A 15543-nucleotide genomic window follows, 5' to 3' on the forward strand; every position below is an offset into this window, starting at 1 on the left:
TCCAGTCAACCATACGATATAGGATCCAACACTGTCATGGTATCATAGTTGGGTTATGGCTAAAAACCAAGTCAAGGTAGCCTTTACTGCGTATAGAAGGGAAATTGATTGCTATTTAAATCTTTTACCCCACAATAATCTTGTTAGACGTAAGTGGGCTTGGTTTGAGTTTGGTGGCAATATACTCAGAACTGTCTTCGGAACATTAACTAACAGGGACTTGGTTGACGTGAGTAACAAGTTAGAGCAGCTAGGGGAAGAAGTACATTCCAATGGTAAAGATCTCTCTGAACATTTAGTGATACTACGCGATATGCAGCAGATAATTACTAATAATACCATGTTCCTTGGTAAGGTTGTTAAGCAGTTCATAGCTCATTTTAGGGATCTGTACAATGAGACTACAAGAGTTCAAAGGGAATTATGTAACAAAGTCAATATCTTGAATGCCCATGTAGAATTAAATACTTTGTTGTTTAGGATTACAGATAGTTTGTCAAATGCAGGACTAGATGCTTCTAATCTGAGGCAGGCCATTGAAACTAGCTCAGCTAATCATTTGAGCTGTGTTTTGCTGCACCCTGAAGATTTTTTGGCATTGCTAATAGCTATGGAAAGGAAACTAATTAATCCTGCGACTATGATCCTACCTGTCAATATGCAAAATATGTATTTCTACTACCAATTGAGTGATGTAGATGCAATCATGATGGACAATGAATTGGCTCTAATTGTCACCATTCCCTTAGCAGACTCCAGATGTCACTTTGAAGTTTACCGCATGTATAACTATCCAGTATTTTGGGCGCCCCTCCATACCTATGTTCAGTACCATCTGCGGGAGTACCTCTGAATTAGTCAGGACCAAAGATATTTCTTAGCTCTATCTCAGAGCACCTTTCAAGAATGTGAGCAAACAAAAAAACTTGTTTGTCCTTTGAATATCATATTTTTCGACAGTCGTGTATACAGCTGTGAGAGAGATCTTTTCAGGAATGTTCAACCCCGGAACTACTGTCACAGGAACCCGAAAACACTCATTCAAACCTTCCTACAATGGTTCGCAGAAGGTATCATCTACTCTTTCAACTCAACAATTGACCTGACCTTCATGTGTAACAAGTCCTTCTCCCCCTTTATCCAAAAGATACAAGGTAGTGGTTTTGGGTAGACATAGAAAACTGTGAGCTGTCAAGTGACTTTTCCCATGTACCCCAAATATCCCAGGGCACCTTGTATGTAGAAGGCAAGTTATCTGTAACTCCCATTTCTACTGTGTTCCACAATAATACTTACTTATTTGAGTCAATGAATTCATTCAACTTTAATTAAAGTGGGACAGTCGAACTGTACAACCAATTAGTTCAATCCATAAATACTAGTGGCAACGATTTGAATATGATTCATGCTTTTACCAGTATTAACCAGTATCAACAAACTACTCTGAGTACCATTACTTTAAAGCTTTCCATTGGACTAACTACAACTTTTGCAATAATTTTGTTATGTTTGATCACCTTTGGTTTTTATGTATTAAAGCGGTCAAGGCCCTCTGCACCTGCTGAGCTCAAATGCGTTACTGCAGGTGACATTGTAGTTGACTTGGCACCTATTGTGAATGAAGCCTAAGGTTATTAGAAGTTATTTGGTAAAGGATTGTTAATGAGCCACCAGGTAACTCAATTTTAATTGGGAGGGTGGTGTAAGGGAACGGGTGAAGTAGGAAAGTGATCATTCACCCTCCAGCGCTGTACACATATTTCCATCACCACTGATTCTGCAATGCCGGGACGCTGCCCGCGCAAGTCAGTTAGCAACGCAGAATAAAAGTGGGTCTTTCTGTGCCGGGTGGCTGTTGTCATCAGACACCCTGCTGCGTCGTCAGACATCGGGCTTCTACGTCTCATTCGGGTCGGTAGGCTGCGAGGACACTGACTGCTTTTGAGTATGTATGTAATGAGTTTTTAATAAAAGTTAAAGTAAATTATTCGACCGTGTACAAATGCTGATCACCGGCTTGCCCTAAGACCCTCACGCCCACCCGCCATCATCCTGACCAGTCAAATACCTTATAAAATGTTAATAAATTAGTAATGTAAGTATTTTATTGTAGACATGTACAATTTGCACACACATTTGGTAATAAAAAACAAATACATCAATGTAATGAAAGAGCTTGCATATTTTTGCAAATATTTTCAATTCTTGGTTGAACAGAAGAAAGTGCACGAGGTAAATCATTAGCAATATTGAGTTTGCTGTTTTTATTTTGATCGCTACAACTGCTGAAGATGCTCTTTCACATAACTAAGTGCTTGAAAAATGATAAGTTGCTGTGCTTGCTTTGCTATGCTTGGATAAACTTTAAGATATTTTATCCAAGATAATGACTCATCCATCTTCTCAAAGTCATATTTGGCTGCAGAATCTTTTTAATTTCCACAGCTTGTTCTTGTAGTGTTTCTCACAGTATATCAACATGAAAAGGCTCTGTTGCCAATCTGTAAATCACATGAGGTAGGTAAGTAGCATTTGAATTCGTCAGTGAGATGCTGAAAATGATTTGATATTTTAATTGTAGTATCAGATTGCTTAAATATATCAAAGCGTGATTCTTCCAGGAATCCAAGTAATGTGGGAAAACAGGAATAATTGCAGGGCTACAATTTTATGCTTCCGAAGTTGCAACTTGTCAGTATATGCTGCGATAGCATCCTGATGACAAATTATGTTACAATCTATACCTTGCAATTTCAAGTTCACAGTGTTCAATGAGCCAAAAATATCTGACAGGTAAGTCAACACAACTTTAACACTTGGCTTATAGGGTTCCACATACAATTCAGTTTGGTGTGGATTTTCCAAAAACTGAACCACCTCATCTCTTTAAGTTCAAATAATCTAGCTAACATATTTCATTTCCAGAGCCAGTGTACTTTTATATGAAATAGCAATTTTTTATGTTCTGTTCCCAAATCTCCACGAAGGGCCGTAAAAATGCAAGTATTTAACGCACTCTTTTTAACATTATTCACAATTTTGATGCATAATTTTAAGATGTCATTCATTTAGTTTGAGAGCGTCTTAGCTGCCAGGGCTTGATAGTGTATAACAGAGAATTGAAAAAACGCTGATTCTTTTCTCTGACCATCTGCACGAATTCTGAGCGAGATTCCCGGTTTCCCAGTTAAAAATACACTTTCTCTCAGGTGAAATACATTTTTTCCGTGTTAAGTGACAACATTACTTTTCACTGGAGCTGTAAAACTTATCAATCCTTCAAATGGTAAAGGTTTTGTTTGTCAGTGTACAGCCTCTAGGCACGTTAGGAAAATAAACATACAAAAAAATAAATAAATAAATAAGTAACCCATTTTGGAAAGATATTTGTTGCATGACAATACGCACACTGCATAAATGCAAATTCCACCAATTACAGCATGCTGCTTCCGAAGCACTGAAATACAGAGTGCGATCTCACCACTCAATGACAGCACATATTCAGAGAATAGTGCATGTTATGTAGTCAGCCAAATGGCAACACCAGTATTTAATAGTGTGAATACACAAATACATACACTATTGCTACAAGAGAAGCTAAGCTTTCACATATAATATTTGTAGTCAAAAATTTTTTGCCGTTTTTTTTCCAAAGGCTATGATTAAGCAAAATCCTTAGGGCACAGCTTAATTTCAGCAATTGAATATTTCTAACAAGCAAGATTATAAATTTCACTGCTGTATAGCGAACATCTTATGGATTACCTGGTTGAATATATGTTCTATCAAGCACTTCAACTTTTACATTGGAAAGTCAATTATGAATAGACTTGCTCAAGAACTAACCACGCACTTTTAAGGATAATTATACTCTTTGCCATCAATATTATGCAATTTGCAAGCTATGAAAGACCTAAAACAAATAAGAAAAACTAAACTTGAAGCTTGGCCTTTGTGGTATGTGTTAACCTTAAAGATACAGAAAACACAAAAGCGCCAGTAAAATTTGAAATAATGGCATGAAATGCTGGTCTTCTGGGCACAAAATTTTGCTAAATGGCTGGTCCCCAAAGTTAAGTTTTAAGTGAGAATCAAATGCTCTTAAGATTTAAGAAATTCATCACACATTCTCGCACATAACATAATTTCTTTTTGCTTAATAGGAAATTTACTTTGAAAGTAACACTTTTTATATTACAATTCGCAACAGTTTCCTGTGACCTGTTAAAAATATAAACAGCTGTGATGCCACAATCATCAAAAGCATTTTGTCGTCAGGAATAATTGCATAGTATTCGTCCTAAAGCCTTGACACATTTTGCTATCAGTTTGTATGTGTTTTCTGTTGTAAATGGCCTATTTTCTTTGCAACTACAGTTTTATTTTGCTCCTATTATCGCATTTATGTTTTATTGCTGCAGTATTATTGTGCAGGAGTGGGCTGAAGTAAAATTCTTTGTCAGAGTATCAATTCTTACCAGACAAAATTACAAAAATTACAACAATGAAAAATTCCCAGAATTCTAAAAAATTACTGGATTTTTCCTGGACGAAAAAATTCTGGTCTTTTCCAGGATTTCCTGGTGTGTGACTTTTCATAGCCTCTGAGATGAGAAGCGATAACTCGTAGGAACCTAGGATCGCTTTATTAGAAGACTGATGAACAATGGATACAGTACTATCAAACTCCATAAGTTTTCAAACTTGTTCATTTTGTAGCAAAAAAACTCCATCAGGTTCCCTTTTAAAGCATTATGTTAAGTCCACAAATGCTGTTTGAGACAACAAGGTCTCATGGTATCACTGCTCTCAATACTTTATACATAACAAATAATACACTGTGGCTGGTTGACACCACTGTTTTGTACAGTGTCAAAAATGTATTTAATGCAATCATCACCATATTTGCATTTCTTCGATAAAACCCATGGCGAAGTACAGAAGAAGAAGAAGAAGAAGAAGAAGAAGGAAAAAAAAAGATAACAAATCACTTTCAAATCAGAAGTAAATACGACTAAACTGCTTGTGTGATCACTACTGCCTGAACAACTCGATCCAACAAGACTAGAGTGCAGGGTGTATACGTGGACAAAGAAAAAAAAAATTCCCGGATTTCCCGGGTAAAAATACACTTTCTCCTGGGTGAAAATAAACTTTTTCCGTGTTAAGTGACAGTCTACTCTTCCTCGGCGCTGTATAACTCATCAATTGTTTCAATGTTTTTATATACCGATGTCGAGTTTCCCGGCACCTTAGAAAAGGAAACTCAGGGGGGGAAAACACTTTTTGAAAGACCTTTGATGTGCAGCAACATGTATGCTGCATATTTCCGTATTACGAAGGTATAAATTTGAATTCCACCAAACACAGCATGTCACTTTCCAAAGCATTGAAATCGTGATTGCGATGCGTTTTTGTAAGCCAGCCATAGCTCATGTCATGTGATCTCGCCAGCTGATGACAGAATAGGACACGTAATGGAGTCAGCCAATAGCAAGATCACTCTTAAATAGCGCGAACATACAAATAAGAAAAGTTAATGGTTTAAATTAATATACATAACATTCACATATAATATTGGTCTCTAAGATTAATAAGCTGTAAGAGAAGCTAAGCTTCCTCATATAATGTTGATCTTCTTTGCGCGTGTTACACTTTAAGATACATCACACTAATGTGCCAGTAAAATTTTTAATAACGACGTAAATGTCTGATCTTCTGGGCTCAAAATTCTTGTAAATGGTCGTCCTCAAAGAGTTGATTTTTAAGTGAGAGTCAAATGCTTTGTAATTTAAGAAATTCATCGTTCATCTTGCGTAAATGGAAATTTGGTTTGAATATAACGCTTTTCAAACCACCATTCGCAATATTCAGCAGTTGGAAGAGAGCGCCAGATAGTAGGTGTCACCGTGCTTACACAGCTACGATGACGCACGAAGCCCATATGTTCGTACGTGTTAAACATTAAAAGATCTTCCATTATGTCATAAAATAAACAAGACATCAGAGGATACTTAAAGAGCAGCACAATTTCGTGAACCATACTAAAATGCATAATTCTGCTTAAATGCACATTCATATGTCCAGATTCATATGTAAATTTTCTTGGAGTACCAGTACTGTATTATCTCGTGTTTGGTTCTTTATTATGGCATAATGCCATAGGTGCACTTAAAATGCAGCGAACAGTTGAAACTAGCCAATAGTGTGAAATTAAACACTTCGTTTCAAATAAAGCAGAAAAAATTAATGAAACCCAAATCTCTTTAGCAAACCGGGGAAAAAAACCACACCTTCATTGTTTTGCAAGGTGATTAATGCTTGACTGTCAGGAAGGTGGAAATAAAATGTAAAACTAATAACGTATTTTAGCCTTCCGTAATTATGCGAACGTATTTCAATTCATTTGATAACTCCCAGCCGCAAAAATCCGTTTGTTATCATTTAATGTGAGAGCAATAAACGAAGAGGAAACAACAAAATCACTGAACGTAAACACAGGTCACGTGGAGACGACCCATCTCCCCACCACAACTTAGACTGCTCTGGGCACCAGCGCCAGCTTTTCTATATTTCCAAACCGGGACGATATTAAGTAGTGGCGCCCAGCCATACTTCAGTAACCAGAAGCGAAAGAAGATAGAACTCATACGCGACTCAACTGCGCATGCGCAAGAGCACGCCCGCAACTGCTCAAGCGTCACGCTCATTGGAGGCAATTTGTTGTTATGAAGCATTATAGTCTTCCTAAAGCCTTTGACACACTTTGCTGTTGGCAGACGCTTGTATGAGCACTGTGTTTTGTTGTATACGGCGCATGTCCTTTGCAATTTAAGTTTTATTTTCGTTTTCTTTTCTCTCGTTCGCGTTTTGTTGCTGCAGCATTATTCTGCAATAGTGGGATTCAGTAATATCCTTTGTTAGAGTATTGGTTCTTACCAGTCAAAATCACAAAAATTCAACTGAAAACTAAAACAATTAAAAATTCCCGGAATTCTATACAATTCCCGGGTTTTTCCTGGTTTTCTCCCGGAATTCTATACAATTCCCGGGTTTTTCCCGGATCTCCCGGGTCGTATACACCCTGGAGTGCCAATGCTTCTTAGAAACAAAGCACTACTTGCAAAAATTACTATATCGTTGAAGTTGTGAGAAATCCTATCCAGAGGACAGTTGGCACACAAAGGTTCCGAATCAGGCAGACATGTGACAATCTGCCAAGTTTTTGCACGTCTACTGTATTCGTACACTACGAATTCCAGCCATCTGGTTGGCTACTGTTACTTACTGTGCTTACATTCAAGCAGATAACCCAAGATGAAAATTGACCTCAGTACACAGGAAATACCGGATATCCAGCAAATAGTTCATCGTAAGTACTTACACATCTGTCTTTATTAAATAGCTACTTTTTTAACAACATAATGCACTGGTACTGTTCCTCCCAGCTGCATGCCATTTTAAACGTCCCCAGAACCCACTTGGGGTGTGTGCCCCACAGTTTGAAAATCAATGCATTAGGAGGAACATTTCTCTAGGCCTGTCAACTTTTAGAACACCCCGAACAATGTTACCCACAGCCCTAGCCCATCCACATTGGTGGTTTCATCTATGGACACCTTGATCGTTAATCAGCAACACTAATTCGTATTTTGTTGAGTGCCTCACAACACAGGGATAAATAGTTCTTTCTCAGTGTACAGTCATCTGGACCTGGATATGCTGTGTACTTCTCCACAAAGTGCTGGATGTGTTGATTCTTTGGCTTCTCCAATGGGATTTTGCAAGACACCATCCTCTCGCACAAGTCCTTGAAGAATGATTGCATGGTTGCAGATGGACTTGTCTGCTCAAATTGCAGTGTTTGTCAGCTGTCATTTTTGGCAGTTGTCCTTACATACCTGCTGTGTTTGGTAACATTACACTTATGTTGCACATTAAAGTACTTTTCTGTCTTACATAGTTTACAAAATAAAATTTCCCTGTTAGTGTTGAAGGATTGTGGAAGTCGCCAGCAGAACATCCGTAGATGCACAGTGAAGGATAGCATTATTCTGTGGCGGCGCACACAAAGGACAAATTGTTTATTCATTGATTATATATAATAGTTCTGTTATTGATTCAATGTTAACATGAGCTTTTCGTTGCAATTAAAAAAAAAAATATTGTAGCCTAACTACTTTGTGAGTCTTTCTGAAGATTGTAATGAGTAGTATGTGGCTAAAGTGGTGACCCCGTACAAAGAATTTCGTTGTAGACAAACAAATGCAGCCCAGTTCAATTTCATCTAAGGGTTTACCATATTGCTTCGTGTACCTCGACGACATCTTTGTTTTTTCGTTGTCTGAGGAATTGCACGAACTACATCTAAGGACTGTTTACCAACGTATTGAGGCATATGGCATTTCGGCCAATGAATCAAAGTGTTTACTTCGACAACGTCAGGTGCCATTCTTGGGTAACTCAGTGACAGCAGCAGGTATCAGCCCACCGCAAGACCAACTCCACCTTAGCGAAGAGATGACTCGTCCCATCGACTATCGCCAACTACGCCAGTTTCTTGGAGCAGTTAACTTCTACAGACAACATCTGCCTAATGCGGCGGCCATTCAATCACCTTTGACATCATCACTAGTCGGCAAGGATGCAGTAGGCAAATAACCTTTACAGTGGACATCAGAGATGCAGATGGCATTCGACAAGATCAAAACCTGTCTATGTCAGGCAATAATGTTGGCACATCCGGATCCTCAAGCTTGACTGGCAATTGTTGTGGATGCGAGCCAGCAGGCAATAGGTGCAGCTCTACACCAGAAGGTGGGAAACAATTGGCAGCCCCTAGGTTTCTTCTCCCGTAAGCTTACATCATCACAAGTAAAATGGAGTGCCTATGATAGGGAGCTACTGGTAATTTATGAAGCCATCAGGCATTTCCCACTGCAAGTAGAAGGCAAACCATTCACTGTTTTCACAGACCACAAGCCAATTACCTTCGCTTCAGTAAGAAGAAGGATGGTTGCTCACCACGACAATTTAGACAACTTGAGTTTATCGCCTAGTTTTCGACAGACCTGCAGCACAAAAAAGGAGCTGAGAATGTTGGGGAAGATTTCCTGTCTAGGTTGGAAACAATCTCTCACACTATTGACTACAAGGAAATACCTGCAGCACAGGAAACAGACCAGCAATTTGCTAAACTGTCTCATGATAGTATGTCCGGATTACGCTTACAACGAATACAACCTACGGGTGAACACTTCTGAGTTTGGTGTGACGTAACGCAAGCAAAACCGAGACCGTTCATACCTGAGAGACTGCGACGACAATTATTTGATAGCATCCACGGACTGGATCATCCGGGAATAAACGCCAGCATCAAACTAATGACAGACAGAGTCATGTGGACCGGTATAAATAGAGACTGCCGTAATTGATCAAAAACGTGCCTGGACTTTCAGAGGGCCAAGGTGGGGCGACATGTGCATGAAGCGGTAGGAAACTTCCCACTTACCACACAACGTTTCACACATGTGTACCTGGACATTGTGGGACCGCTTTTGCCGTCGGAAGGATACCGTTATCCCCTCACTGCGGTGGACCGCTTCACCAGATGGGCAGAGGCGATTCCGTTATCGGATATTTCAGCAGAAACGGTGGCATGTGTATTTCTTTCATCTTGGATCGCACATTTCGGCTGCCCTTTCCATGTCACCACAGACCAGGGGCATCAGTTTGAATCGACGTTGTTCTCAGAATTGGTCAACCTCTGCGGGTTCCAACATCATCGCACCACAGCGTACCACCCGGCAAGCAATGGGATGGTGGAACGCTGGCATAGAACATTAAAAGCTGCATTAATGTGCCATGCACAATCTTGGTTGTCAGCGTTACCACTAGTTTTGTTGGGCCTATGCACAGCATTGAAAATGGATTTAGGGGCATTCACCGCAGAATTGGTTTATGGTGAACCCGTAACGACTGCCTGCAGAATTCTTTACCGATAAAGAAGGGGCACGACAGACCAAATTGCCGTTTACATTGCAAATGGTACGCAAGCATTTGGCCAGACTTCGCCCATCTCCTGTCTCGAGACATGGAGCAGTAAATACATTCGTGCACAAAGATTTACACTCATGTACACATGTGATGCTACGGACGGACGCTGTCAAGTCACCGCTGCAGCCTCCATATTCTGGACCTTACAGAGTGCTCTCTCAGGATGAGCATGCCATGCAGATAGATCTAAATGGAAAGAGTCAAGTGGTATCATTGGGACTGCTCAAACCTGCACATATGTTACTGACTGAAGAGGACACAAAGGTCAGGCACCAAGTGCCACCTTCCACACCACTGGACCAGGATGACACCACCACAACAGGAAGCAGTACCGTCACTACCAGCAACAGAAGCTGAAGAAGTTCAACCAATGCCTTCAGTACACACAAGAGCTGGGCGTTGGGTGAAATATAAATACCCCTACTTTCCCAGAGCTCCGCTCTATCGGAGGGGGGCTGTGTGGGAGTCGCCAGCAGAACATCCGTAGACGCACAGTGAAGAATAGCATTATTCGGTGGCGGTGCGCACAAAGGACAGATTGTTTATTCTTTGATTATATATAATAGTTCTGTTGTTATTGATTCAATGTTAACATGAGCTTTTCGTTGCAATTAAAAAAAAAGTATTATAGCCTAACTACTTCGTGAGTCTTTCTGAAGATTGTAATAAGTAGTACGTGGCTAAAGGATTTTTCCTCCAAAATCATGAACAAAACCTTGAAAATTCATGCTGTTCGAGCACTTTACTTTCAGCATGTTGAACTAGATTGAGTCTGTATTGAAACTGAAAAGACACAACCCATGTGTGATGTTTATGTTGTTAGCCACCTTTGTTTGCTTTGTTGAAGCTGCGCAACAATGTCTTAAATCAGTGAATCGATTACCGAGTTTACTCTAAAATTCAGGAAGAAAATAAGACTTGTCATTAAAATCCAGGTCCTAATGACTGACTCTACTGAAGCTTTAGGGAGTCTATTGCGCCTTGCAACATCATCTTGGCTGGATATTAGTTTTGCCATTAATTACTTACGCAGCTTTAGTAATAAACCAATGGTTTGTCACTGGAAAATGGCGAGACATCTTTCGGTGCCTCTAAGGAACTATGAAGCAAGGTATATTCTTTGATAGAAGCTCAACACTGCTCTGACTAGGCTGATTATGATTATGAATGCGATATTTCAATTAGAAGTGCCATCAGTGAAGTTCTTATCATGTGAGGAGGAGCTACTGTCTAGTACACTCTAAAACTCAAGAAAAGTACCTAACTACCTTTCTTCGATTGATGATATATATCGGATGTGATGCCTTGTACAAGAACTTGGAATTTCAGGCTCGAATCAACTGACAAAACTGAGAATTGTCGATCAAGCTGCCATACGTAGACTAATACCTATGAAGTAAAAATAACGAGCATCAAGAAACATACTGAAATTACATGGATGTTTATTCAACAACATATGAAAATGACTATCAAACTGAAACATGTGGAAATTTCAAGTCCATTTGCTAACACACTGACTAAACTACAGATTTGTCAAGTCTCTAAGAATTAAGGAGAGAGATAATTAAGGAGGCGTGTCGAGAGTTAATTATTTTTGTATGTTTTATTTTTTACATGTTTGTTCGAAGTGTTTTTATGTTTGTTCCAAGTATTTTTTTAAATTATGCTGTAGTAATCACTCTTTGCTCTGTCAGTTGTTTCTTATCCAGGCATGATGTATGTGTGTAGGTTGTACTGAAGTGTACACCTTTAAACACCACCAAAACTAATTACTTACCACCGAAACTAGAATTTATCAAGACTGTATTACCTTTAATTAACATACAAATACTTCGGCAGCTGCACCCACTAAAAGAGTGCAAGTTCAGATCAGAGGAGTGCAAGACCAATGCAGCACAAGATCAGGTTAAAACTGTCTTGATTTGAAGAAAAATTAGTGAAGAAATTTTGTAAAATCATTAAATGTAGCTTTACGCCACCTTTTTGGGTACGTGTTGTTATTTCGGAGTACTAAAAATTCCAAACTTTAAATCCAGGACACACTTTCACTTTTCAGGCACAATATCCTTCAATTGTGGAAAGTTTCATAATCTCGTAGATATAAGCGCAATTGAGGAACATTTTTGTTTCAATTACTGGCAGGGGAGTGCTATAACAAGCAGCATAGATGACATCTTGTGCACTAAAGGAAAAACTGCAAGCAGCATGTACAAATGAAACACAGGATGATATGAGTCCCTCCATCAAATTCGTGACAATTGGTACATTGCCAGGCAGTAAAGACTTCGGTCTGAAATGGTAGCAGTCCTTGAATTATCCATAACATCCCAGTTGATCACATTGGCTGCCAACCTTTATTTCCATTACTTCCGTGACCACAGAACCTCTAAGGGATAAGGCTGTGTTCAGAATATGATTGTCTTATTTCCATGTAATAGCCAGTAGAAATATCTTGTTTAGCCCCTGCAGATTTTTTTGGCTTGAGTTTTATAGATTCTTTTTGTAAAAGAAAATTATACTTCACAATACCCGTAAGAGATGCTGGTAAGTGCAAGATAATTTTCACATGCTACAGATTGATCATCTGGTGGCGATAAAGCATTAATAAACATCAGCTTGTAATTTCCTGCACCTGTTGTTTGATACTATTTCTTCACCATGACTTTTACAAATCGTATTTCTACTTACAACTTACCTGCACTCCTGCCCACATTTGTTTGAACGACATTTTGGGCATGGGAAGTGGCAGCCAACACATGTCTCATCTAGGCAATCACAAAGATCCTTTCCAGTGGCAATATAGATACCTCTGTCATCATATAAACTGGCAGCTTGCCTGCGCCTATAACATACATATAAATACTGCATGTCAAACGAATTTATTTTATAAGAATAATCAACAAACTGGACATATTAAATTATACTGATAGGTAACCTAAGTCTTTCTGAGTATCATTATTAATCATACATTTAATTACATAATTGCTTAATACTGATATTATTAATAAGTATTTTCCATTTTCTGCTCTTACTGCTTAAAAATAAATAGTATTTATCATAAATGAATGTGGGGCAGTAGAAGATTACCGATAACAATTACATGATAAGGGTGGCAAGCACCAACCAGGAGTAAGTGAAACTAAAGTAGTATGTCACTAAAAGAGAAGGAAATCGGTGACTTCCAGCTGATAGTGCTGAACTAAAGGAGTCAATTAATCCAGGAGTAAATTTTTCATTTACTTCTGAAGTAAATTTATTTACTCCATTACTGGTGGAGAGCATGATTGAAGAGTATGCTACTACATTAGTGACTTAAGGAGGATAAAATGCCAAAATTTACTCCCAGGCAGTAGTAGGAGTAAAGTAAGAGAGTAAGGTGCAATCTTTGAGTTCTGTGTTTTAAGCATAGACTGCTATGGATTACATGGACTGTGAAGAATATATGGAGATGGAAGAAGTAGTGAACATACCAAGAATGAGGGTTGTAATGGAGAGGAGAGATCCACTTGTGATGTATAGCGACAGTGATTTCAATGAGTGGTTGGGTTTCGTAAGGAATCTTTTGAGTTGCTGCTTGGTATACTGGAGCCATTACTGCAGCATAATTCTGACAGGAACCGTGCTTTGTCTCGTAGGCTGAAACTACTTCGTGGACTGCAAATCTTTCCCACAGGTACTTAACAAATCGTAGCAGGGGATTGTACTACTGCTGGAAGAGCTTTTAACAGTGTGATAAACTGTGTCATTGCCTTAAAGCCACTGTACATGTCCATGCCACAGAGCCAAGAAAATATACCAAAGAATTCTATCTAACGGGTGGATTCCCAAATGTCATAGGGGCCATAGACTGTGTACATATACCCATACTTTGTCCTTCTGGAGTACAAGCAGAACTATACAGAAATCTCAAGGATTTCTTTTCTCTCAATACACAAATCATCCATGATGCTAATAGGAAGATTTTTAATGTGGCAAGCCGTTGGCCAGGTTCTACGCATGATGCACACATTTGGGACATTAGCAGAGTTGCTGCAGAATTTGAAAATGGACAATATGATGGGTTGCTTATTGGAGATAGTGAATATGCTCTCTCCAAACATCTTACGACACCTGAGTTCTGAGCCCACACAGGAGGCGAATGGAGCTACAATTGAGCTCATATTGCTACCACATGTGTAATAGAGTGATCGTTCGGTGTCCGGGAGAAATGTTTCCAAATTCTCACTAAAACAATGCGATTTAAACCAAACAAGTGTGGGAATTTTATTGTGGCTGGTGCAGTTCTATACAACTTTGGAATAGATGTTAGAGATGTGTTTCACCCTGATGCTGTGGAGGTGAATGACATCGAACAATATGCATTTCAGCCAGAAGCAGATGATGCAGGCCAAGCAGTCAGAAGGTCTATTACACTTAATTACTTTAATTAAAAATTGTACCTAGTTTGCTAGAAAAATTAGAAGTAAAATAAGCCATAGGATTGTTATTACTGCAGTGAAAAATGACTCATTTTATTTATGTGCGATTTATAGTTACATTTTTTTCCTTTCTTTTTTGCTACGGAACTAACATTCTCATTTTATTTTGTAACTGAGCACACAAAGTCATACAATGTTTCAATTATTTAAAAAAAAAAACTTCTTTTATAATATTGATAATTCAGATAAATATTAGAATGTGGTATTAACAAAAATTATTACCGATGCTAAAATGATAAACAGAAATATTATGCCATGCAAGAAACAAGAACATATTAACCATTTGAAAAAATACCAAGGAAATAAAAGATGTTTTATGCATATTAATATTTTCTTATTCATTCCATAAAACCCAAATTTCTTGAGCACACTGGTTGAAGGACTGGAACCTGAAGATTGCACCATTACGTTCTTGAATTTATTCATAATTTCCATTTTAAGGTTAAGCTCTTCTTATATGATTTCTCTTTGTCTTTCTATTAATAACATTTTTGCATTGTATTCCTCTTGTATTAAACACATTTTTAAGGAATGAAGCTCATCTGCTTTTTTCAACAACTCTCGGTTCTTCACTACAACCGCATGTCCTCTCCCTGATAATGCAGGCTGAGGTTCAATGACTATTGGATGAAGTTCCTCCTTCAGCAGTTTCATAGCCACTTGCAGAGCAGTTATCATCAAAATTGCTTGAAAGTATCACATTACCTTCAGATGTGTCATTGTCATTAACTCCAGCTATTCTCTCGGAAACTTGTGGAAACCATTTCACTAATTATTTGGCTTATATCATCTATCTTCATCTCACTTACTCCATCGCCAGTTTGAAATTGTTCTCGTATACTTCCAGCTTTTGTTTTCTTTGCTTTCACTTTCTTTTCCTTCCATATTACTGTAAGCTGCTCTCGTGAGCTTTGTGCAAGAGCTTCTGTGTTGTATTCAACATGTATTTTTTCCCAAGCATACTTTTTCCTTTTTAGCCTGTTGACATCGTGCTTTTTAGATTTAATAG

At 38.6% G+C, this 15543-nt stretch overlaps 1 protein-coding gene across 1 annotated transcript in view; it reads right to left on the reverse strand.

The window, feature by feature from the left end:
• The window catches only part of LOC126416616 (ARL14 effector protein), a 72974-nt gene that overhangs the window by 25577 nt on the left and 31854 nt on the right, over positions 1–15543 (reverse strand). Inside the window, exon 3 of the mRNA XM_050084371.1 lies at positions 12752–12898. Coding sequence (XP_049940328.1) covers positions 12752–12898 — 147 coding nt within the window. The remainder of the gene's footprint in view (positions 1–12751; positions 12899–15543) is intronic.

The sequence above is a fragment of the Schistocerca serialis genome, chromosome 8 (assembly GCF_023864345.2).
Source record: "Schistocerca serialis cubense isolate TAMUIC-IGC-003099 chromosome 8, iqSchSeri2.2, whole genome shotgun sequence".
Lineage (NCBI taxonomy): Eukaryota > Metazoa > Arthropoda > Insecta > Orthoptera > Acrididae > Schistocerca > Schistocerca serialis.